General features: G+C 43.9%; 1 protein-coding gene across 7 annotated transcripts in view; it reads right to left on the bottom strand.

The window, feature by feature from the left end:
• The window catches only part of NIN (ninein), a 98,706-nt gene that overhangs the window by 10,348 nt on the left and 63,262 nt on the right, over positions 1-25,096 (bottom strand). For 6 of the 7 annotated variants that reach the window (XR_014795219.1, XM_084886407.1, XM_084886409.1 and 3 more), the window contains 13 exons: positions 23,486-23,607; positions 21,842-22,347; positions 18,530-20,680; positions 17,124-17,249; positions 16,946-17,015; positions 15,047-15,259; positions 13,367-13,480; positions 9,845-9,967; positions 9,005-9,118; positions 8,085-8,231; positions 5,564-5,743; positions 3,523-3,669; positions 1,400-1,501 (listed from right to left, as the gene is read on the bottom strand). Coding sequence is in view for 6 of the 7 variants with exons in the window: in XM_084886407.1 (XP_084742533.1) it covers positions 1,400-1,501; positions 3,523-3,669; positions 5,564-5,743; positions 8,085-8,231; positions 9,005-9,118; positions 9,845-9,967; positions 13,367-13,480; positions 15,047-15,259; positions 16,946-17,015; positions 17,124-17,249; positions 18,530-20,680; positions 21,842-22,347; positions 23,486-23,607 (4,115 nt within the window). In the remaining variant the exon portion in view is untranslated. The remainder of the gene's footprint in view (positions 1-1,399; positions 1,502-3,522; positions 3,670-5,563; positions 5,744-8,084; positions 8,232-9,004; positions 9,119-9,844; positions 9,968-13,366; positions 13,481-15,046; positions 15,260-16,945; positions 17,016-17,123; positions 17,250-18,529; positions 20,681-21,841; positions 22,348-23,485; positions 23,608-25,096) is intronic. The other variant, XM_084886412.1, reaches the window with a different exon arrangement.

The following is a 25,096-nucleotide window of genomic DNA, read 5'->3' as shown; positions in this document are numbered from 1 at the left end:
CTCCAGCATTGACTAAGTATACCCTGTCACTTTCAACTTGGTATTAGACATGTCAGCCTCAGCGTCAGCTATGTTATTCATTAGAGTATGTAATTATTTCATCAGAAAAGCATATCTACATCTAAACACAGCCCACAGCTCAAGGTTTTGAACACATTTATTATATGCTGTCAGAGAGAGAAAATGGTTTGGATTTCACTATTTATAGCTCACTAATCTCTCTATTAGTGGATAAAATCAGGGGATATGAAAGTGACAGAAACCTCAGTGGTCATTTAAATGTCAATGTGAGCCGAAACTGGTTTGGCTCAGTGGCTAGAGAGTCGGCCTGCGGACTGAAGGGTCCCAGGTTCGATTCCGGTCGGGGACACGTACCTTGGTTGTGGGCACATCCCCAGTGGGGGGTGTGCAGGAGGCAGCTGATCGATGTTTCTCTCTCATCGACGGTTCTAACTCTATCCCTCTCAATTCCTCTCTGTGTAAAATCAATAAAATATATTTTTTTAAAATGTCAATATGATATATTTACCCATATTTCACATTTAAACCCAAGCATCTATTTAAAGTTACCTTTGCATGTGCCCAGCTTCACAAAATTATGTAAACATATCTCTCCCTTCCTATAATCCTGGCTTAAAAATGTTTGTACTTTTTTAAGAGCACAAAAAAAGACATTTCCTACTCATGCTTCTCTACCTTTTAGAGATTTTACAGTTCACTAAACATTGGATTAATATTTTCACCTACCTAAAGCCAAGTATCTCAATGGAATTATAACTTATCAAGGAGGACTTGTACCTAAGTTGTTTCACAGCCTCTAATGGTTCTCAGTATTCAGAAAGAATCTAGTAGACTGAAACCCAATGTCCAGTTTCACAAACCCATGTTTATGTGTAACAGCTCTACCTCTCCCAAGTTAGTGCTGAGTTACTAATGGAATGAGCAGTGGCAATACTTGAAAGTTAAACTTCTAAATGCTACTGTTCTCATATTCTCTGCATGGATTTCCTAACTGAACAGGTTAGAGAGCAATCATATCTATAACACACTGTAATAAGGAAAAGTATCAGGAAATCATTACAACCATAGCAACAGTGAGAGAGCCATAGGTTTCTTGGATAGTTTTGGACAGAGTCCCTGCTGAGGTCCTTACGTTTTATGATAATCAACATTGTTCCTTCCTCTGTAAAGCAGTATGAGTTCCTATGACTGTGTATTAAGCTAGAATGTCCATCAAACGTGGTAAGAGAGACCAAAGAATTCAGCTTGGTTGGCAGCATACTTAGATTTTCACTTTTTCATAAGACGAATTCAATGCTATGCTAGTCTCTTCCAACAAATGGCTCATTCATGGTTTAAAATATTCTTCATAGCTAAGGCCATTTGCTTAAAAGCTTACCTCCATTAGCTGCTCATCCAGTTTTACTTGTTTCTTTTTCAGGCCTTCAGTTTCCAAATGAATTGTTTCTAATTCTTGTTCAAGGGAATTCATTTGACTGACCTGTTAAAAAACAAAAAAATTCCCTTTAAAACAAAACAAACCCATCTGAGTTGCTCTACTTTATTTTGACAAGTTTATGCTAGTCAGAAATCTCAACTCTTGGAAGAAAGCTGAATTCATTCCTTGAAGGAAAGCAAACAGTCTAATTCGGTGCATGTATTACATTTAAGTAGTCTAGTTTTAATCACCACTCCTTATGTAGAGCAGATTCCTTAAGGTAGCTGGCTTTCCAACTTCAATGCCACTCTCTGTATAAAATACATTTTACTGTGCAACCCAGAAAACACACCCACACCCACGTGTAGGTATACATGCATAATAGTTATAAGTACATATCACTGAGAAAACTTTCAGAAATAATACTTATCCTACCATGTACTCTGACATTTTGTAGAACCGTTTATTAGTAAAAAATGCTAATGTTTCACTAAATCAATTTCATGATTCTCTACTATGGATCTGCAGTGGAAAAAAATATCATCTTAAGGCAAAGTTTAAAGGTTTAAAACTGGGGCTACATAAAACCTGAATTTTATAACTACCTTCTCAATTTTAAAGGCGAAATTTAAAGACTTTATGAGCATCCATTTCTGGAATTCCCTTTATTACAGGAAGAATCTAATTAACACACACTGTGATAATTAATACTGCTAAGTACAACATATTTGACAATGTTCTAAAATGTTGATTTTTTGCTTCTATCAAAAGAGATGAAAAGAGTAGTAAGAACTGTTAAAAGAGTATACTCTCTCAAGGTACAGTTAAATTTCTTATATTAAAACTTATCATTAGACTTTCCCCTTAGGGAGCAGCTAAATGAAACCCACTGTCTTTCCTGAAAAGGTTACTTGAATATACCTAAAATTAAATGGCATTTCAGCTTTAGAGCACAGTGTTCTTACTGCCAATGCTCATCATAACTTTCACAAACTTAAAAAAAAAATTATGAATTAAAAATTTTTTTTTAACAGAATCAACCTGCCTTCTTCCCTCCCCCTCCTTTTTATTGAATTTATTCGAGTGAATTAGTTAACAAAATTATACAAGTTTCAGGTGCAGGTTCTACAACACACGCTTATAACAAAGTAAATGGTCATCATTCTCACCAGATTTTAAACAAACCATATGTTTCAGAAGAGGAAGGTAACTGTGAAAACTGAGTTTTAGTTCAGAAAGAGAAAGAAAAAACATGTTAACAACAAGAGCTCCCAGATCATACAGGTCCAGAACTCCGAACTTAATGAAACAAAGAACTGAACTGTGTGACAAAGGTTTAACCACGGTGGAGCCAGCCTCCAAGACGGTCCCCTGTGATCCCCTCCTTCCTGGTCTTCACAGTCTTGCATCATCCCCGCCCATACTCTACCAGGGTGAGTCTGGGCGACCAACAGAATAGAGCAGAACTAGTGGTGTGGGTCATTTCTGGGATTAGCTTATAAAAGGTACTACAGATTCTGTGCTGGTGTTTTTTTTGGATCTCTTATATCACTCACTGCCACAGAAAAGGGCTGAGGCCTCCGGCAGTCAGTCAGCAGGAAAAGCAGCCTCCTCCTAACAGTTGTGTGAATGAGCCTGGAAGAGGATCCCCAGCTGGTATCTGGACTCAGCCTCATGACACACCCTGAGCCAGGAGCACTCAGCTAAGCGGCTTCTGAATTCCGGACCCTCAGAAACCGCACGACAACAATTGTCTGCTGTTTTGTGATCCAGCAACAGATCATATGGACCTTAAAATGTTCCTAGTTTTCAGGCTATAATACTAACTTAGAAAGGCTTTATTATACTAATAAACATGACTGGCTGTCTTTTTCATGAAAACTTAAAGTTAATGGCTCCTTTTCCAACATCAATCGGAAAGAAGTATACTGTTTTGACAAGATTACAAAGAGCATAGACATAAGGGAGAACAAAAATAGGCCACTGTGGTCACTTCCTTGGAAGCAGGCAGGGGAAGAAACACACACGTAGGGACACATCACAGTCAGAACCTAGACACGTGGTATGAACGAGTAAAAACTCACCTTCCTGTTTGCAGATCTTTCCTTTTGAAACTGTTTACACTCTCTTTTCAAGCTCAGCTTCTCCTGCTCTGTGGCCTTCACAGCACCTGATGCATTTACCTGTGTTTGGTGCGTCGGGGGAAGAAGGCTGGATTCCAGCTGGCGGACCTAACAAGCAAACGTAAGAGGGAGAGATGCTAAGATGATCACCCAGCCAGGAAAACAAACAACGAATGGAAGGAAAGTGTTTATATAGCACGTGGGTATTATTGTATTAAAAACACTCTTTTTTTTTCATTCAAGTCTGCTAGTTTTCGAATCCTACTTTTTTTTGTGTATCTAAAGATCCGTTCTAGGTAAACCTAGTTTTGGTCTGATTGGCTCTAAAAACTCAACACTGTAAGGAACAGACAGGGAAGGAGGGCACTTCCGGCTCCCCCAAACCACTGGAGGAGAGTGGAGGAAGCGGACGCGGTCCCAGCGCTTTCGCTCGGCCGTGAGCGTGACCTTCTAGGAGTGAGTGAGGTGGCGGTGCCATCCACTGTGTATTGGACTGTTCACTCCTGGAACAATATATTTACATCAAACAAGTTCCACGAGGACAGTGACCTTGCCTGTCTTGGGCAGCACCGCAGCTCCAGTGACGGCATGGCTGTTGGCACACAGTAGGTGCTCAAAATGAAAATCTGTGGCTCGAGGTGGTGAAGTAAAGGTTAAACATAGTTGGTTCACTACTTAGTGTATAAGTAAATAATGTAAACGTCAGTTTAATGGCTGGAAGAGATGACCTCCAAAGACCATTCTAGCGGTGATGGAAGGGGACTTGACATGGGGTAGTGAACACTCGATACACTATACAGGTGATGTATTGTACACCTGGAATCTATGTAATTTTATTAACCAATGTCACCCCAATAAATTCAACTAAAATGCATCTGAGATTCAGCTATGCTGCTGTGTATGCAGGTGTTCATTTCTTTCCACTGCTGAATAGTGTTTGTGGATACTATCTACATGTGTGGATGTGCCACCGTTTGTTTTGCCACGAACCAGTTAGAGGGTGTTTGGGTTCTTTCCAATTTGGCATGCCAATTAATAAATCTAATTTAGACATTAAAAAGAGATCATTCTAACCTTTAAAGACCATTCTAAATTTGAAAGGTTTAAATCTAATTTTTAAAAACCATTTTAACCTGCAAATCTTAAAATAACTTTTCAAAGGGGGAACCTTTTCTCTTACAAGGAGTTAAACCAACAAGATTTGAGCCTTGCCTAGCCAGTTTGGCTAGATGGATAAGAGCTTCAGCCTGTGGACTGAAGGGTCCCAGGTTCAATTCCGGTCAAGGGCATGCACCTTGGTTGCGGGCATGTCCCCAGTAGGGCGTGTGCAAGAAGCAGCTGATCGGTGACTCTCTCATCGATGTTTCTAACTCTATCTCTCTCCCTTCCTCTCTGTAAAAAAATCAATAAAATATATTTAAAAAGAAAAAGAAAAGGATTTGAGTCTTGTTTTACCATCTTTGTACTACTAGTCTCCATTCCAGCCTACTGGAAGAGGAATATATGTTAACACTTCCATGAGTTTATGTTTTGGATATGAGAATTAAAATCACAGATTTATTTTTAAAAATGTGTTTTTATTAATTTGAGAGAGAGAGGAAGGGAGAGGGTGAGAGAAAAACATCCATGAGAGAAACATTGACCTGCAGCCTCCTGCATGCCTCCTACTGGGGATCAAGCCTGCAACCTGGGAATGTGCCCTGATGGGGAATTGAACTGGTAACCTCTGGGAGCACTGGATGATGCTCAACCAACTGAGCCATACTGGCTGGGCTAAAATCACAGATTTTATTACAGAACTGCTTATACAAAATGAAAACTATTGCATGAACATACCAGGATAAAATTAAATGAAAGTACATGATAAATTACAGATTCTCAAAATAAGTCTGCTGTAATAGAATACTCAAATCCACACCCTAGAACTATTTTAAACATATAAAACATTCATTTTCACATCAAAGGAAGCATTTTCAGACATATGCCATCGTGTGCAACGTACCTTCTCCCGGGAGTGGGTGAGCTCTGCTTTGGTGTTCTGCACCACCGTTTGGAGTCTCTCGTTCTCTTGCCAAAGCAGCTGCTGTTCCTCATTCCTTAGATGATCCAACTTGTCCCACGACAGCCGCTGCTGCTGGTTGTGGAATCCTGATGGGTGGGGGGCCACTGCGGGGGCCCAGTTCTTAAAAGACAATTGCAGAGGTAAGCCTTAAAAACAAAGCTGATTTCTGTTGTCAGTGTCATGCTTACCTAATGACAATTCTTAGGAGGTACCTTTCAACTTTCACCTTTGTCTTTGAATGGGAGTGAATGTATGTATATGTAGATATAAACAAAACAATGTTATTGGTGTTTGAACAAAAAGAGGTTTGTAAACTCAGTTTAAAATGGTCTTTGGCCAGACGCCGACTGAGACTTACGGTGGGACATGCCAAGCTGGCAGTGCACCCACAGCCTGCAAAGCACAGGGGAGGCCAGGTCAGCCAGAAGATTTGAGAAGCTGGATGGGAGAAACAAAGACACAAAGAAAAATAGAAGTAGCCAAGGCCTGCTTCTTGAGCAGAACTGAATAGCCATGCCACTCCCCAAGACTGAGGCCTGTCCTTGGCAGTGGGGCTGAGCCCGCTGGGTCCCCGTCCTGGGTGGGTGGGCCCTAGCCTGCCTGGATGACTGACAGCTCTTGGAGGCCTCGGGCTTTCTGGGTGCCCCACACCACTGGGGCCTGCACACAAGCAGCAGCTGGGGTGAAACTCAGGGTCGTGATCGGGAAAACCCGGGGATCCAAGGCACATCCTCCAAACAGACTTTGGGGTTCCAGGAGCCATGGAAATACTCCCTCCCATCCATCCAATGAATACTACCTATCCGTCTACTGCGGGCAAAGATGAATGCTCGGCCAGTGGGAACGGAGGCTTGGTGGGAGAGGACAGGGGGGTCTGAGCCCAGGCAGGAGGGCTGTACGGTTGCTCTTAGTGACATCAATGCAATTACTTGTGGAATACAGCAAGGACTGGATGCTGCTGTTACCAATTCTCATTAACAATGACAAGATTTACTTCATTTACAAGATGGTATGCTTGCACTGCTTCCCTTACACTTGGTTTCTGAACCTTGGTTTCTGAAGACACTAATGTGATTATTTACAGTTAAATATGTATATTTGTATATCTAATCATTTCAAAACAACAATTCCCCTCTTATTAGCAACCAAAAGACTACTGAATGTAGTTTAGCTTTATTTGTGGTTGTTTTTTTTGTCTCTGTCCCACTTGGATTACACAAATTGTTTCAAAGTCACTCAAAACAATTCTCTGTGAGGTTATGCCATTAATTTTGTATACAGAACTGTTTGTTTCTGTTTGTTTTCTGTGTTGGGAGATGGCTTTTATTCTTTTTTTGTTTAATTTGGGTTTTCAGTTATGTACAATGTTTACACGGTTCCAAAGCCAACTTAGTATGAAACAAGGTACATTGTTTGGTTTGTAAAAAATCAATCAATCAATCAATCAATCAGAAAATAAAATGGTCTTTGGCAAATGGCCCCATCAAGTCTAATAACACTGTGATTGTTTGACATGTTCCAGCTCCATTCAGGACACAAGTACATAGAGATTGGTGGCCACACAAACGGCTTCATTCTTATGAAGTTATGTTTTGAATCCAGATAACTGCTCTTTTGATTAACAGAGGACACTGAGGGGACTCAGAAATGCACTGCTAACTTGAACGCTTTCACAAGCTCAATTCTACTTTCATTTTCACATATGCAATCATATCCCTTTTCAGATTCCAAAGCACATATTGTCCATGTGACTGAGGCCTGAACACGAAAAAATACTTTAAGCCACCAAAGCGATTTTTTGGATCCTGAAAAATGCTTTAAAAAACAAAAGAGGCAACACAACTTGATAAGCCTTTTAAGTTAAAGCATAAAAAAAGTAAAAAGGCACCATCTCATTTTGAGAAAAAATGTCAGCTCAGAAATAATTTTTTAAAATGGAAACAACTATTAAGAGAGAAAATAACTGAAGTAATGCCTACTTTTATGGTAGGACAAAATCTCAAAATCTACCTACGGCTGACATCTATAACATTTTCTTTATTTGTGCATAGACAAAGCAGCATTGTTATATCAAGATGAGACACACTTTCTACAACATTAACATGTTTTAATTTTACAACAAAATAGCTTAGTCATGGTCTTCTGACTTTCATAATACGAAAAGTTAACTCGTCACGATGGTTCTATTTCTATAAAGTTAAGAACCAGTGTCCCTAATCTATGGTGCAGAGGGTGAAATAGTGGGCCCCTTGAGGTTATCGACTGCAGGGGACAGACGAGAGCCTGCTGGGAATGTTCTACATTTTGAACGAGGTGGTGGATAAACACACACACACACACATACACACATACGCACAGATATGTAAAAATACAATATATATTTAAGCAAATAATCAAGTTATATGCTTAAAATGTGTACACTTTACTGTAGAAAGTTAAACCTCAATAAAAAAAAAATTACCTTGTCACCAGCATTCTGAAGTTGCTTACGTAAAGACATCACTTCTTGTTTCAAAGCCTCCTTTTCCTGCTGAGTCACTCGGAGGTCGGATTTGATCCGGGACATCTGCAGGTTTACGTTCTGTAGTGTGTCCTCTAAACTCTGAACCTGCATCACGAGAACAACCTTACACTGTGACCCAGATCCTTGTGGTCTCACCTGTAGCACGTCCAGGTATGATGAACGAGCTAGGACAAGATAACAGCTAGATCCCCTCTGTTTCTACTCATTATATTCAGTGCTATACAGTGGCCTGTGGAAACCCAGGATATTATGTATATTTATAGGATGTTACATTACATTTATGATGACGATGAACTATGCCTGGAGCAGGTATTGCTGATACATTACCAAGTGATATCTTACAGAACCAGTGAGGACCAACTGGCACCACAAAAGCTTAATTTTATACAAATTGTAAGAATTTCTATACTTTTATTAGCCTGTGGTATTGGTTTGTAAAGGACCTCTTAGATAAAAATAAGAATATATACTGGCAGAACCCTAGTCTACCGTGCTAACATCTCAATTATTTCAATTAAAAAAATTAAATTGGTAGAAGGAATGTTGACAGATGTCTTTAGAATAGGGCATGCACCTGCCTTAGAAATTCCATTTCTAAATTTGGAACAAGCAGTCCTTTTTACACATTATTCACAAGCTTTTATAAATAAGTAACCTCATAATTATAAGATAATCCCATAATAATGAAATTTGAGGGAAATATTCAAATTATTTCACTAAATTGTAAGTATGTATCCACTACTAGTCAAAGTAAATCCGAGTCCTTTTAGGCCACGGGCATTCTTTCCCCTGGGGGTTCTGCTGGAAGATGCAGGAAAACATGAGCTGTGCAGACGAAGCACAAATTGTCCACACACCTTTTCCTGTGAAGCCGCTAGTTGCAATTTCAAGCTTTCACTCTGCTGTTCCCAAGACTTCTGTTCTTGCTTCATAGCAGCAATTTTGCGCTCTAGATGACTGGATTTTGCCAACTGTTTCAGGGAAAGACAAGAGGTAACAGGGCATCTAGTCTCAATTTACATGTCTCCACTTACACTACAAAGATCAAGTACCATTTATTTACATGGTCCTGTAAAAATTTATTTAAGGGGGAGCAGAGCAAGGCAGAAGAAAGAAGTTTTCCCAACTGACTCCCTTTCTACCTATAATTTGGAGGAGTGTCTTCTCTTTGGGCATTTCCATTTTCCTTTCTCATGGCCTCATATTTTGCGGGTTAGAGATGGTAGACTGGAAGGCAATGAGAAATCTTAAGAGTGTCCCATAATAGGAAAATACAGAGTACCTACTAAGGCAGGCGGGACAAAAGCAGTGTTTTGGATTTGCTAGGGAAAACACTATAGAAAAAAAAAGTGTCTATGTACCAGATCTTATATTATTAAAGGCAACAATATATTATCTCTGCTATATATAAGTACATAGTGATATCTTTAAATAATACTATAGATGAAGTAGCATGGCTACATATTAAAATGAGACAGACTTTATATTACTGTATATAATGATGTAGTTATTAGACAACTACTTTAAACTCCTGTTAAAATCATGGCCTGGGGAGCTCCTAAGGTCACAGAATGCCAGCTGAAATGCTATTCCAGAAGCTTCCGGAACAATCAGGCCTGTGTGCTGAGGGCGCGGAGAAATGCTCAGTATGGTGCCCACTGTACAATGATGGCAGAACGTCATCTTATTTTTACTACCTTATCAACGCAGCTATTCAATTCTTCACTCAGAGCTTCCTTCTCTTTCTGCAATTTTTCATTGTAGCTGAGAACACTAGAAATTTTTTGCTGGAAGTCAGAGAGATCGGGACATCTGCGCAGCTGGAAGAGATAAACAAACGAGCCCCCTCACATCTCATGCCGATATTTATCCAAAGGTATTTATAAACGGGGCATTTTCAGGGCTGCTGCTATTTCCCTGTCTGTGGATATTTCAGAGGACACATCAACTCTTGGGGGCTATAATTAACATTAACAAAATGTTCCCTGCAAATAGTTTCTCTCCATTCTCCAAGGCACTGTTGAGATGTCTGTTCAGATAGATTCAGCCAGACAGACATTGATAAATAATGGCCCCAGCTTTCTGTTTTACGTTCAGAGTAAAATAAATAACATACTGACATCCTGTCATCAATCTAACTTGTGTACATCTAGCACAATACATTTTCCTCATGCTTTCTTAAATAAATCATTTTCAAAAATCTCAGTCAAGGTTATGGAATTGGTATGCACCAAGTACAATGCATTAATACAAGAACAAGGTGAAAGACAAAACGTTATTTTTTTTTTTAGCTCGTTCCATATCCCTTCCCTTTGGAAGATGCCCAAACCCACTTGCTTAGGAAAATGTTGCGGTGTGGACACTCTGGCTTCCTCCTCTCCACTTCATGGAATCAGGAAAACCCAAGACTTTTTTGTTTCTCGTCAGCATCAGCCTTAGCACTATGGACATTTGGGGCCACATAGTTCTTTGCTGTGGGGTCTGCCCTGTGCACTGTAGGGTGGTTAACAGCATGTCTGGCTTTACCCATCAGATTCCAGTAGCACGCGCGCGCGCACACACACACACACACACACACACACACACACACACACACCGTCCCCACACATCAGTTTTAAAAACAAAAAAACACCCCCAGACATCGCTAAATGCCCCAGGGTGGGGGAGCAACCTCCCCTCCCCTCCCCCACCACTGCTTTGAAGAGACTGGTTTCTTACACTTAACTCGTTTCCACAGTTCATGCATTTTCCATTTCCCTCCACTTCACTTGGCTTCCGAGTTTTCAATGCTTTATTATCATTATGATTTTATGGCCATCTTTCTACTTCCTCCCTTAAGTTCTTTTCCATTTAGCTTTAGGAATACGATGACAAAATAGTCTTTGAGGGTTGACTTTGGCCTTCCACTGGCAACAAATCCAGCATACCTTACAAATCTAAACATGCCAGGAGGATGTAGGGAAATGTGTTTTAAAGCACCGGGGCACTGGCTTAAGGAAGGGCCTCTCCTTTGTTCACCCCCTTGCCTCCCCAGCCCGGGGCCCTCACAAAGCCTGCTAGGCATCTACGAACAGCCTGATGGTTTCTGCTGACACTGTTCATGTTTCTTTTCGGTGCAACAGTTAACAAAAGTGCTCTGTGCATGAGGAGTCATTATGTCCCAGAGAGCAGCCCGTGCTTCCCAGGTCCAAGCTGTGTGGCTGACACCGTCCCGCTCTGTGATCCAAAGCAGTGCCACAAAACAGCTTCCTGCCAAAGGGAGACGGGGCTCTCTGCTTTTCCAGGGCACAGTTTATGTCAACGCCCCCGTAAAATATGCGCCATGAAGAAGTGCGGAATGATGTCCTCATCAAGCTCCCTTACTCCCAGCTCTGCTCCTCTCCTCCTCATCTCTAGCTTAGCAAAGTCACAAAGCACACGTTTCCCCTGTTATGGATTTGGAATCCATCATTGTCATCTTAGAGGCTGAACAACAGGCCGGCTTTCAAAGGTAACGGAGAAAAGTGTGCCCCTCTTAATTTGGATGAAGTTGGTAATAATAGCTTTGGGATACTTATCCACCAGAGAAGTGCCCTGCATGTTTTGACTTCTGCGATGTTTATGGGGACTGACAGCTTCTGTTATGGCAGAAGAGAGGTGCTTGGCACAGTAGCATCTGACTTGAAGAGGTTCTGTGAAAGTCCCCGTTAGGCAACAGTATTGTATGAGGCATTATGAGGGAAACAAATTCCCTGAGAGTTTTATAATTTTACAAGTGACTGGGAGCCAGCTGTCCTGGATTGTGAGAGCGATGTCTGACATTTCCCTCAAGGGGTCCCAGATTGGAGAGGGTGCAATATGGGCTGAGGAAACCCCCCACTGCCCTGTGCACGAATTTCATGCACTGGGCCTCTAGTTTATTAATAAACTGGGCAGGGACGCACACAGGCAGCATCACCTCCCAGGCCAGGGACACAGGCAGGACGCACGTAGGCAGTGCCACATCCCGGGCCAGGGACGCACCGCTGCCGGGGCTCACTGCTTCCGCGGGGGCTGCCCCAGGGCTGGCTGCGGGGAGGCCCTCCTGGTGATGGCACTCCCATCCACCCGCTCCTGCTGTACATGGCTCCTGCTGATGGGTCACGATGTTACAGTGTCCGGGACAATTTGCATATTCCTCTTTTATTATAGAAGATTAGGAAATCAAGTCGGACAGAAGTCACTTAGAGGTCAACATGAACAGAACTCTCAGCGGCAGGGACACCGTTATGCTCATAAAATACACAGGTACAAGAGAGAATTTTATAACGTAAGGAATATAAAGTAATCCATTTGTGAAACAAATTAAACAAAATGGAATGATGAAATTCTCCTATTATAAATCAGTTTTGCTCAAGCAGAAAGATTCATGTACTCACTGAAAATTTCAGAACCTATAATAATAAAAGTATAATATGCAAATTGATGAACAAACTGTACAGCAGAATGACCGTCTGGACGACTATGCTATGACACGCACTGGCACCAGGCCAGCCAAGGCAGGTGCAGTGCGATTGGCTGGGGGCCTCACTATCCACCCACAATTGCCCTGCAGAGGGAGGATCAGGTCACAGGCTAGCGACACGGTGGTAGGTGTTCGAGGCTGGCCTGGATGGGTAGTTAATAAAGTTATAAGGAAAAAGTTACCTTCTTTTTAGACAAATTTCTATTACTTTTTCATCTGGTTTGGAGAAAGTAGAACATCACCTTTCTTAAACTGAAGTGGTTGTGGTCATTTACAGCAACAGAATTTCAGTCTACGACATATATAAGTTACAAACTAGAACTAGAGATTTAGCAGTAAAAGCCCTTAAAAATAGACTTGTAGCCGAAACCGGTTTGGCTCAGTGGTAGAGCGTCGGTCTGCGGACTGAAGGGTCCCGGGTTCGATTCCGGTCAAGGGCATGTGCCTTGGTTGCGGGCACATCCCCGGTGGGGGGGTGTGCAGGAGGCAGCCGATCAATGTTCATCTCTAATCGTTGCTTCTAACTCTCTATCCCTCTCTCTTCCTCTCTGTAAAAAATCAATAGAATATAAAATAAAAAAAATAGACTTGTATTGCAAGCCTTCAACTTTACCAAGCAGTGAGCTAGCTGACAGGATTCAGTGAAAAGGACACGTGGTGGCTGGCAAAGCCAGGCCCTCGGGGACACACTGTTCCACAACACGTTCCCCGGGCCGCTCCGAAGCAGCAGTCTTACCTGCTTCGTTTTCTCCAGTTCATCTTTGAGAAGGAGGTTTTCCTGCTCCACTCTGTGCATCTGTATTTTCACTTCAGAGAGTTCGGCCTCCAAAGAAGACACTAAAGTGGAGGACTAAGAAAAACATCGAAAAGTTAACAGACACATTTATTTAGCCCGAGGAAACTTACTAGGCCACAAAAGGCAGCGTTAGGGGCACACTAGCACAAATTCAATGACACACTTTTGTTTTTAAATAAGGGAAAGTTTGCTCAGAAAGTTACAGAAGTAGCCGAAACCGGTTTGGCTCAGTGGATAGAGTGTCGGTCTGTGGACTGAAAGGTCCCAGGTTCGATTCCGGTCAAGGGCATGTACATTGGTTGAGGGCACATCCCCGGTGGGGGGTGCGCAGGAGGCAGCTGGTCAATGTATCTCTCTCATCGATGTTTCTAGCTCTCTATCCCTCTCCCTTCCTCTCTCTGAAAAATCAATAAAAAAAAAATAAAAAAATAAATAAAAGTTACCCAAGTAGGAGAAAGACCCTTGGTGCATAGGAGAAAGAGAGAGATGTGCCTGTTGAGGGACAAACGAGGAAGGAGAGGCGTGGATGTGCTTCAGGATAGAGAGAGAGAGAGAGAGAGAGAGAGAGAGAGAGGGAGAATATGAATGAGAACCAATGACACCATTTTATGGCCATTCATCCTTATACTGAATATAACCTTTTAAAAGGTTCTCCTCTCAAAAGGCATGAACATGATTTTTAGGGTAGTTTTGAAGATTTTCTTCAAAAGTTACTATAAAGTAACTCTCTCTTTTGGAGACATACTTGAGGCTATGAAGATCGTGTTTCTCAAACTTTTCCTTATTAATTTTAGTGTCTATCAGTAGGTTTTGTCTACAATTACTACTCTGGTGTTTGCCTTCTAATGACTTTCTATTTTTTTCTACGTTTATTAATTGGAATTCTACTCTAAGGAAGACAATATGTCTTCCCCTTTATTTATTCAGTTTTTTATTTTGGTGTGGTTATATAGATATTTATTTTATCCTACGTTTATAAGCTTATTTATTTTATATTTTACTATGATTACTTTGTTGCTGAAACTGTTCCATCTTTGGCCTAAAGGAGGTTGGGCCCTGTGTCCTTTCAACATACCCCATCTTTTTTGAGCATTTTTTTCTTCCTGGCACCACGAAATGTTCCAATCTCATCTTGAATTTTCCTTGTCCCCCAGCCTTGGAATCAATCATTTTCCCAAGGAGCCCTGGTTCCTTTTATAGGAGAAAGGTGTTTAGAAACCAAGATCTGGGCCATCCATAAATACACATCTATATATCTCTATCTATTCACACACCGGTAATCACACTGCTTTCTTCTTAAATATATTTTATTGAGTTTTTACAGAGAGGAAGGGAGAGGGATAGAGAGAAACATCGATGAGGGAGAAACATAGATCAACTGCCTCCTGCACACCCCCTACTGGGGATGTGCCTGCAACCAAGGTACATGCCCTTGACTAGAATTGTACCTGGGATCCTTGAGTCTGCAGGCAGATGCTCTATCCACTGAGCCAAACTGATTAGGGCCACACTGTTTTCATCACTAAGATTTTATGTACAAGAAATGTAACACAGTGTAAGCACTTCTTTTATTTGTTGGGGTTTCCTCCACGGAGGCTGCGGGGTGGCTGCAGGCCGTACCTGCACTTTGCAACGCTCCAGCTCCTCCTCCAGAGCAGACCTCTCCTCTTCCCACTCCTCCACCGGCCCGCGCCCTGCCTCCTTCTCCTGGCTCAGCGCTTCCGCCAGACGTTGATTAAGCTCTTGCAGTTCTCTCTGATTTTGAGAGTTCTTTTGGCTAAGTTCCGTCTTCTCCAAATCCAACTGTTGGTTTTTGGTTCTTAATTCTGAAATCTAATTAAAATTGAAATAAGTTTTAAGAACTAGTTACCCTACTTCTGCTAAAAAAAAAACAGATTTAGAGACTAATTGGTTTTTCCCTCGATATGTAGAGGAAGTTATACACACACACACACACTTAATAACAGAAATAATACAGAGAAACTGTTACACATCCAGCCAGTTCAGAAATGTGTGAGGAAGGGATAGATCCACGCCACATGAGTAGCCATGGTTCACAGCTGGATACATGTGTATCCCTCCAAATTGCTTCCTATGCATATAACAAAACCCGTACACTGTACATGGGGAAATTTCTTCTTTGTAACGAAAATTGGAATCATTTCAGATGTTTGGACAGCCTGTTTTCCCACTTACCCTATCTTACAGACCCATCTTTTAAGTCCGTGCATTCAGAAACCACCATATGCTACATATTTTAGTGGCTGTCGGGTACTCCAAGGATCAAGACATTGCATAATGCCTTGAATTTTAATGATGAAGAAACAAAGCAATCTTACACATGTTAGCATTTTGCATTTAGGATCTTTTCTTTTTTTAGCAGTGGGGCTGTTGGGTTAGGAGGCATGCATATACATTACTATTTTTATAGATATCCCCAACACGTCTTTCTCACAGTGCTACCAACTTACAGTTCTACCAGCTAGGGAAGAGCACCTTCATTTCCTCACCACCTCTTTTATTTTGATGAAATCACTTTTTAATTTTTGCTAATTAGAAAAAAGAAACTCATTTAATTTGTACTTCTCTAATCACTAATGAGGCTGACCATCTTTTTATATGTTGTATTTTTTTTTTTTTTCTGTGACTTGACTATTCATATCAGTCATTCATTTTTCACCTAGGTTTTCCCATCTATATATATAAAAGCCCAGGAAACAGAACGGCGGAATGACCAGAACAACCGGTGGCTATGAAATGCACTTTGGCAGCCAACCAGCCTGACCAGGCCCGGATCGCCTCCCCCTCCCACCCTCTTGATTGACCCCAACACCCTGATTGGAGGTGGGACTGGCACCAACTGCCTGTGGCCCCTCCCCCTGTCGGCCCGTCCCAATCTGTGCACGAATACGTGCACTGGGCCTCCAGTTTGTTTATGAGCGTACAAAATACATTTTGGACGTTAACACCTTGTCTACTCTTTTCCCAGGATGCTCTGACTGTTCCAGGCAGGTTTTTAAATGGCCTTCACCCACACAATTGCATGTTGTGAGACTGTACAAATTGGGCATTGGCTTGCACAAGTTATCTAAATAAATCATAATTCTGTGAAAAGATACTAATTGGTAATCTGTATCTGTGAAATTTTGTACTTAACTTTCTGCTTTCAATCCTGGTGAGAAAAGAGGAAGGAGCTAACAGGTGCAACTAACTGTCTGAGGGATAGAACTAGTATGACATAGGTTTGGTTTTACAAGTATCACCTACCCATTCCCACTGACATAAAACTTGTATCAAGCACTCAGAGCCAAGAAATGATAATACATTATTAAACCCATAAGAAATAGAAAGTTAGAGTCATCATGAGGTGAGTTTCCATTTTGAGTCTCTGAATTAAAAACCTTACCACCACTCGCTACATGTTATTCCAATAGCATATCCTATAAATCTGTAAATTTCAAATAACAAAAGGAAATTTCAGACTCAAGTAACACTGGGAAGTATAAAATACCTCCTTACCTGTTTCTTTAAATCTTCGACCATCTGCTGAACTGTGGCTTTTTCCTGTTTTACAGTTTCTATATTTTGCCTAAAGAGACAATGAAAACATAAGTAAGAGTTAGATCTTTAAATGTTGAGGTAAAATAGTTTCAGTCCCTGCAAAAATGCCTTCAGAAAACATAAGTATATGTCTTACCACATTTCTTCCTGAGATCCATTTAATTTCTCCAACTGCAGGTTAGAAATGCTATCTTCTTCACTTAGAGTAGTAATTTCACTTCTCAAAATAGAATTTTCTTCTTGAAGCTTCTCAGATTCGTATCTGAAGCAGAGATTTGAAAAGCAGTTACAACCAGGCAGTCATCTGGCGACTTTGGAAAAATACTTTCTAGTAACTTCCAGTGAAACAAGTATTTCATGCCAGTTAAAACGAGAAGTCTAAATTAGTAGTCTCTGTTCTTAGAAATCAAACTATAACATTTTGACTCGTTTCTTACGGGAAGTGAGACTCTCACTAAGGCAGGAGGGAAGTGTGGCTGAAACACCTGCCCGTGGAGACAGAGGGAGTCGCGATGCCCACTCTGGTAGCTGAGCCCGTCTGTGGCGAGCCCACTGCTCTGAGCAAATGACTCCTCCACCTCAGTCTCCAGGCCTGTCTGCTGCCACGGGACAGACCCCTTATTACTCAGTTGTACGAGCTTTCGTTTCAGGCCCCGAGGTACCCAGAGAAAGAGAGTTCACTACATGAGTGAAAGGGCCATGCTGAAATATACACAATGTTTACTTTGTGATTTTTTTCCCCATTTCATTACATCTTGGTTTTTAGAACGGAAAATCATCTGAAGTAAGAAGAGGAAAAACTACATCCAGAATGAAATTATTTTGTTTCATATCATCAAGATATTTCAGACACGATGCAGTCTTTTACACATTTAAAAAAAAAAACCAAATTGGCTAAAAGACGACTGCAACATAGTTTATAAAGTCAAGTGAGCAGCGGTTCAAGTCTTTTTGCCTTTGTCTTTATTTATTAGGATCTGATAGCTCCTCACTTAAATTATATGTCCTAAGATAAATTTCTGTTGCTTACGGAATATTGGCATGTATCTTCAAGTGGCATGAGGGGAAAAAACTATAAGCTACAAAACACATCTATCCTATATTAGTATAAAAAGAGAGTCATCTACCAAGCAAGCTAATAATATACACAAAAGGCATTCATCCTCCTATAGCATGTTTCATCAGCATGAGGAAGATAACATTTAGCAACCACAAAAGTTCTAGCCGTCCAAACAAAGGGCCAGAAAAGAGTTAAAGACTCGACACACACGGACGAAGCACGTGGTTAAATAGCAAACACGCTCCGTTATCAGCTTTCACGCATCAATGAGCGACATTTATTTCCTACAGAGGAAGGGGGTGCCTCCTAGGCAAGGTTACTCTACTGGTTAAGGTGACAGAAGCAGAAGGAAGTCTAAGGCACGGCTCTCTTCTCGGAGACTAGCGGGTTAGTGAGTGTCTCTAGGCACAGCAAGCAGCGGGAGTTAGAGGTGGCCAGGCGCTCGGCGGGAGTCCGTGGGTGCTGGGAGGTGCATACGTTACCTCAGGAGCTCCACCTTCTGCTGCATCTCACTGCACGTGACCTGCAGGTCGTGCATCATGGTCTTCAGCTCCTCCTCCTTCCCTCCTTGAGCGGGGGCATCTCTCTGCTTCACTAAATCAGCGACTCTCTCCCTCAACTTCCTAGTCAGCTCCTGCAGCCTTTGCTTCTCCAGCTCTAGCTCCGCTATCACGGCCTGGCGCTGGACGTGTCCGTGCTGGAGGCCGAGGACGGTGGTGTTCTCCTCGATGATCACCTGGCTCTGTTCTCCGGGCTTTTCTCCGCGGGTCTGCACTGTTCTGTGCAGCCAGGCGATTTCGCGGGCTTGGACTGTCCCCAGGATCTGGGTGTCCGCCTGCCCGAGGTACTGGTTTTCTCGATAGTGTTCTTCTATAACCCGGCATACGTTCAAAGCCTTTGGGGAAGGTGCTTCCAGCGTCTGATGGAGCGCAAGTCCCTTCCCGCCGGGCCCGGGCTTGGGGGCCGGGTCCTCCAACGGGGCTTCCCACGGGGAGGAGCAGCCGCACCGGAGCCCTGCCCCTTCCTGCAGCCTCTCGATCGTGCCTTCCAGCCTCAGCACCACGACGTGCAGCTCCTCGTTCTCCCTCTGGACCTCGTCGTAGCCCTTCTCCAGGCTGAGGAACGTCTCGGCCACTTCTTCCGCCCGCCTCAGCTCGTCCTGCAGCCGGAAGACCTCGGCGGCCAGCTCCTTGTTGTTCTCCAGGGCCTCCTCGTAGTGCGCCTCCAGCGCCCGCAGCTCCTCCAGCAGACAGTCGTGGTCCCGGCCCGCGTCCTCGTACAGCCGCCTGCACGGGGGCGAGGCCTCGGCGATCCTCTCCAGCACGCCCAGCTTCTTCTTCAGCACGGACACGTCCAAGAGCAGCTCCTGCTTCTTCTCGGAGGCTCGATCGCAGTCTGCGCGCAAGGCCGTTAGCTGTTCCCGAAGCTGAGAGACCTGACTCTTCAGGTCCCAGGTCTCCGTCCGGGTCTCGTCGCTGTTCTCGAGCTCGGAGAAACTCCCCAGGGACGCCTCGGACCGGACCTCCTCCTGTCTCCGAACTGAGCTCGTCCCCGTGCTCCCCCGATCCCGGGCCTCGTCGCCCTGCAGGTCGCTCGGGACTCGCCGCCGCCCGGGGACGCCTCCTGCTCGCTTCCCTCGGTTCTGCAGCAAACACGGCTCCGCTGGCTCCACGGAATTTCCGAAGAGCCCGCCGGTGGCCTCCTCCAAGCAAGAGGACGCGACGGACCCTGGCTCCAGCTTCTGCAGCCTCTGCTGCAGCCTGGAGATTTCGGCGGCCATCCGCACGTTTTCCTTCACGGCCTGCTCGTGCGCTCTCTGCAGGCTCAGGAGGACATCTCCGTTCTCCTCCAGCAGCTGCTCTCCTTGCTGGAGCAGGGACAGGGCTCCGCTGCTTCCCTCGGCCTCCTCCCCTCCCGCGTCCTGGCCGCCATTCGGAGGCCCGGAGGGCGGCGATGCCACCTGCTGCAGCTCCTTAATCTCATCCTGAAGCCGGGCGATCTCCGAGCTCAGCTCGGCCCGCTCCCGGTCTGCGTTCTCGCAGGTCGCCCTGTGGACGCCCTCCAGGGCCAGGAGCTTGGACCTCATGTCCTGCCTCTCCTGGTCACGTTCCGCCTGCAGCCTCTCCAGCCGCTGGCCGGCCAGCTGCTCCGAGGCGCCCGCCTGGCGCAGGGCCTGCTCGCGGTCCTCCCGCTCTCTCTGGTGAGCGCGCTGCAGCTCCAGGAGCTGGCTGGACAGGAGGCTTTGCTGCCTTCCGGACGCCTCTCTCAGGTCTTCCAGGTCTTTGAGCAGCTGCTCTCTCTCAGCAACCAGGCCGCCGAGGTGCTCCTTGTACGTCTTCTCCAGCACTTCCCTCTCCTGGGTCAGGACCAGGGCTGTGGCCGCCTCCCTCCGCAGCGCCTCCTGCAGCCGCTCCTGGGCCTCGGCGCACTCCTGCGCCAGCTCGTCCTTCTCGAACTGCCACTGGGCCCGCTCCTCGCGCTGCTGCTCCCGCAGCTCCGCCAGCTCGCGGCGCAGGTGCCTCTCCAGGCCCTGCAGCGCGCTCTCACACCTCTCCGTGACCGTCTGACACTCGGCCCGAAACTGGGCTTCTATCTGACAGGTTCTTCTAGTACACTCAGTCTCCACTCTCCCCCTGGATGGGGTCAACACACAGCGTTACTGAAACTGCCGGCAAGTCCGGAAGCAAACAAACAAAGAAACATTCCCCACGCACAGGAGCGGCTGCCAAGCAAACACGTTCAATACGTCTCTAGAAATCGTTTTCCCGTCTCCCTCTGTGATTCACTTATGCGGAGAAGGGATGTCCTGTCTGAGAGCCAAGGCCAGCAGCCATACTGGGAAAGGCTCCGTACTTACATCTCTCTGCATTTGCAAGAAAAATGTAGAAAGAAAGAAAAAAATGCTTTGCCATTCTGGATGCCTTTGGATTTTGGATTTTTAACTAAACACTGAAACTGACATTTCACTGTAAATGATCAAATGCATTTGATAGCCCCCTAACTTGGGAAATAGAATTTGTTTTTCCTTTTCATTAAGTATGTATTGAAGGATAATAATCATAAGCCACAAGAATTACAGTCCCTTCTGTTTCCGCCTCGTATTGAGTGAAGTAGCACTGGGGCCATCAGAGGGTGAAGCGCCAAGGCCTCCTGTGTACCTCAGGGTTAGGTAAGCACCCAGCAGAGTTCCATAACTCTGGGAGGAAGTGTGACTTTGCCCAGAATGTCGTTTATAAATAGCCTTTCTCAGAAAACAACAGGACCGAACGAGGAAGGCCCCACATTTGGAATAATCTTATCCTTATCGGTGACCTTAAAGTATACAAGTCTGAGCTCCAGTCGGGTGGCTCAGTTGGTTGGAGCATGGTCCCGTACACCAAAAGGTTGCAGGTTCGATTCCTGGTCAGGGCACACACTTAGGTTGTGGGTTTGATCTCCAGTCAGGGTGCATATGGGAGGCAACCAATTGATGCTTCTCTCTTACATGGACATCTCTCTCTGTCTCTCCTTCACCCTCTCTAAAAGTCAATAAAAACATATCCTTGGGTGAGGATTAAAAAAATAAATAAATACAAGTGTGTCATCAATCATACTTTCCCCTTTCAAAAGAAAAAGTTTCAATAACCTCAAGACGGTTCATGTCTGAACAACGGCAAAACAAGCTGAAAAACTGAAAAGGTGTTTCAAGGGGCAATTTACTGAGTCTGATTTACTAGCGTCTCCTCCTCTGCCTGGAACTTCTGGTGCCTGGGACTGACGGCAGCCCAGACCGCTCATTTCCCCCATTTTCTTACCTTTCCTCCTGCAGCTCCCTTTGGTGTTTCTCCAAGAGCTCTTTCCGCAGCTCCTCCTTCTCGAGGGCGTGCTTCTCCGCCAGGCTTCTCAGCTGCTCCTGGTGGAACTGCTCCAGCTCCTGAGTCAAGCCCCTCGTCTTCTCTTCTGTCCAGGCTCGGCCGTGAAGAAGGCCCTCCCTCTCTCGGGCGAAGCTCTCCTCCGCCTGCCCCAGTCTGTCCTTGAGCTCGGCCTCATGTTCCAGCCTCAGCGTCTCCTGCAGGAGGGACTTCTCCTTGTCCCACCTCAGCTGCAGTAGCTTCTTCTCCTCCTCGTGTTTGCAGTTAGTCGTATATTGTGCCTCCTGGAGCACCACCGCCTGGCCCCGGAGTTCTGCGATTTCATGGTTAAGGTCGCTTATTTGTTTCTCCAGGACGTGCACTTCATTCTCATACTTTTGCCTCATGGTCTCCTGCTCCTTTTCACAGGCAGCCTTGGCTTCGTCGAGCTGCTTTTCGTAATGCTGCACCTGAAGTGAGAAAGCAAAACCGCCGCAAGGTCACTCAGCTCCAGGCCGCTGAAATGTGATGGGGCAGAAGTACTTCCTTTCCTATAATACATCCCTCAGCATTCCCATTTCGTTTTAAAGTAACAATTCAAAAACACATTAAATAAGATATATGTACATCAGGCATGGTTTGCCTTCCTTTATTTTAACTTGGCTCAATTGTATTAGTTTCTGAACAACTCTATTAAAACTGACTAGACCTTCCCCTAGATACCATTGGTCATCCCAGGCATCCTTTCCTACTGTGAACTTAGGGGCTTCACACACTTAATTAAATTCATATATTCATTGAACACCTATCAGGCACTCTGGAAGCCTCATGGGGACACAAAGATGGGTAAGACATAGTCCCTGCCACCAAGGAGAAACCTGTCTAGACATGGTTATGACAAACAGAGAATTGTACTACGAGACAGAATTTAAAAAAAAAAATTATATATGTATGGTACAGAAGAAAGAGCTACAATGTAACCAGGGGATTCAAAGGAGGGAAAAAGCATCGTTGGAGGGGTAGTTCAGGAATGGGTTCAGCAAGAGGAAAACATTTGATATAAACTCTGAAGGGTAAGTAGACTTTCAAGAGAGAGAGAAATAGCATAGCATGTGATAGCATGAGCAACAAAGCACAGTGTGATGAAAAACAGAAAACACCTGGTTTGACTGGGGGATAGGATAACTCCAAGGAATGGTAAAAGAGAAAAATGAAAATGTACAATAAATTGAAGCAATAAGATTAAGGAAGGATTTTGGAGGCCAATATTCAGAACTTGTAACATAATTTAAGAGATATTGTTATAGTAAAGGGCTTTTTTGTTTGTTTGTTTGTTTTATCAAGACATTTTTTAACAAGTTGGAAATGTAATGGCCTTTGAGTTCTATGCTTGCAGGAAAATGAAGATCTTACATTTTGGAGAAACTCTGAGGAAAAAGTCTCACCTTTGGCCTATGAAACCATCCTGAGGAACTTGGGTTCCCGGTAGCCACCAAGATACAAGAGAAAATATATAGAAAATGCTGCTGTATGAGAACAAAGAACTAAGAATCTACTACATGCAAAAGCCTATCAAAGAGTTAGAGGACAGGATTGGTAAGGACTTACTTTATCTTCAAGCTCCAGTCTTAGGTGACACAAGTCCCTCTGATGATGTTCTTTCATCTGTTCGATGACCAACTCTGCCTCGAGGCTCATATTCAGTGGATTGCAATCTTCAGAACCAAGCCCTGAAAATACATGAGATCTACTGACCCTGATCTTTCAGTAACACAGCTGGCACCAGAGTAGAAATATCCATTGAATAAAGGAATAATTTTAGCCTAAATTGCCACAGATGAGATCTACTAGGAAACTGTAGAAGGCAAGAGAAGTCTCTTCTGTTTTTGAGCATTAGGGAAAACAAGAGAAACATGAAGGTGAGCAGATTCTGTCACGTACAGTCAATGCACCAAACCTTACAGAATCCATCTTTTTGGACAGCAGATGTGGAAACTCTCTCCTAAACAGGATTGTCTCCTAACAAAAATGCTGTGGACTGAAGTAGTTTGGTCAAATCAACCAGCCTTCTCTCCATCTAACAAATACCTAGCTACAAATTAGGTAGGGAGAGAGGTCCAAGATGGTGGCAGAGTAGATGGAAGGTACATGGACCTCCTCCAAGGACTAAACTGGAATTAAAATTAAAATATAGAGCAATCAACTATAATAACCAAACAAAGACTATTTGAACAGAAGTCTTATAACCAAGGATTTACACTGGTAGTAAGGGAGGAAACATGAAAAGGCCTGGCCCTGTTCTCAAGGGCCGCAGCTGAGAATCTGGTGGGATATCTCAGCTGCAAAGGTTCCCTCCGAGGAGCATGGGGTCTCAACCTCATGCTAGACTCCCCATCCAAGAGCACCAGAGCCAGCAAGAGGCATCCACATAACATCTGGCTGTGAAAAGCAGGAGGGATTCTGTCCACCAGGGAGAGACAGGAGTCTGCACTAGGGACACAGGTGCCCTCCTTAAGGGATAACACACAAAATTTCGTTTGCAGCCACTCAACCTGGGTTCAGATGGAGGGAGGGCAGAGCATACTAAAATCGTGTGAGGAGAGATGGGTGTTTGTGGCTCTGGGGAAAGAGATGATGGAACCGTTTCCAGGATTCCTGTACTGAGTCACTTTTCCACAATGGCATCTTTCCACTTTTCCGTCTTTCTTGGGTGGAGCATGCCACTCCATACAAAGAGAGAATCTTAAAAGCAGCAAGAGGAAGACAGTTATCTATAAGGAAGCTCCCATAAGTCTATAAGGTTATTTCTCTCTTTTTTTTTTTTTTTTTTTTAATATATTTTATTGATTTTGTACAGAGAGGAAGGGAGAGAGATAGAGAGCTAGAAACATCGATGAGAGAGAGTCATCGATCAGCTGCCTCTTGCACACCCCCTACTGGGGATATGCCCGCAACCAAGGTACATGCCCTTGACCGGAATCGAACCCGGGTCCCTTTAGTCCCCAAGCTGACGCTCTATCCATTGAGCCAAACCGGTTTCGGCATAAGGTTATTTCTCAACAGAAACATTTCAGGCCAGAGGGCATTGTCATGAAATATCCAAAGCAATGAAAAGCAAGGACCTATAACCAAGACTATTTTACCCAGCAAAGCTATCATTTAAAATTGAGGGAGAAATAAAGAATTTCCCAGACAAGAAAAGGCTAAAGGAGTTCATTA

Source organism: Pipistrellus hanaki (genome assembly GCF_964339955.1).
Source record: "Pipistrellus hanaki genome assembly, chromosome: 1".
NCBI lineage: Eukaryota > Metazoa > Chordata > Mammalia > Chiroptera > Vespertilionidae > Pipistrellus > Pipistrellus hanaki.
Note: the sequence above shows the minus strand (reverse complement) of the source record. Positions and strands in the feature narration are given on the sequence as shown.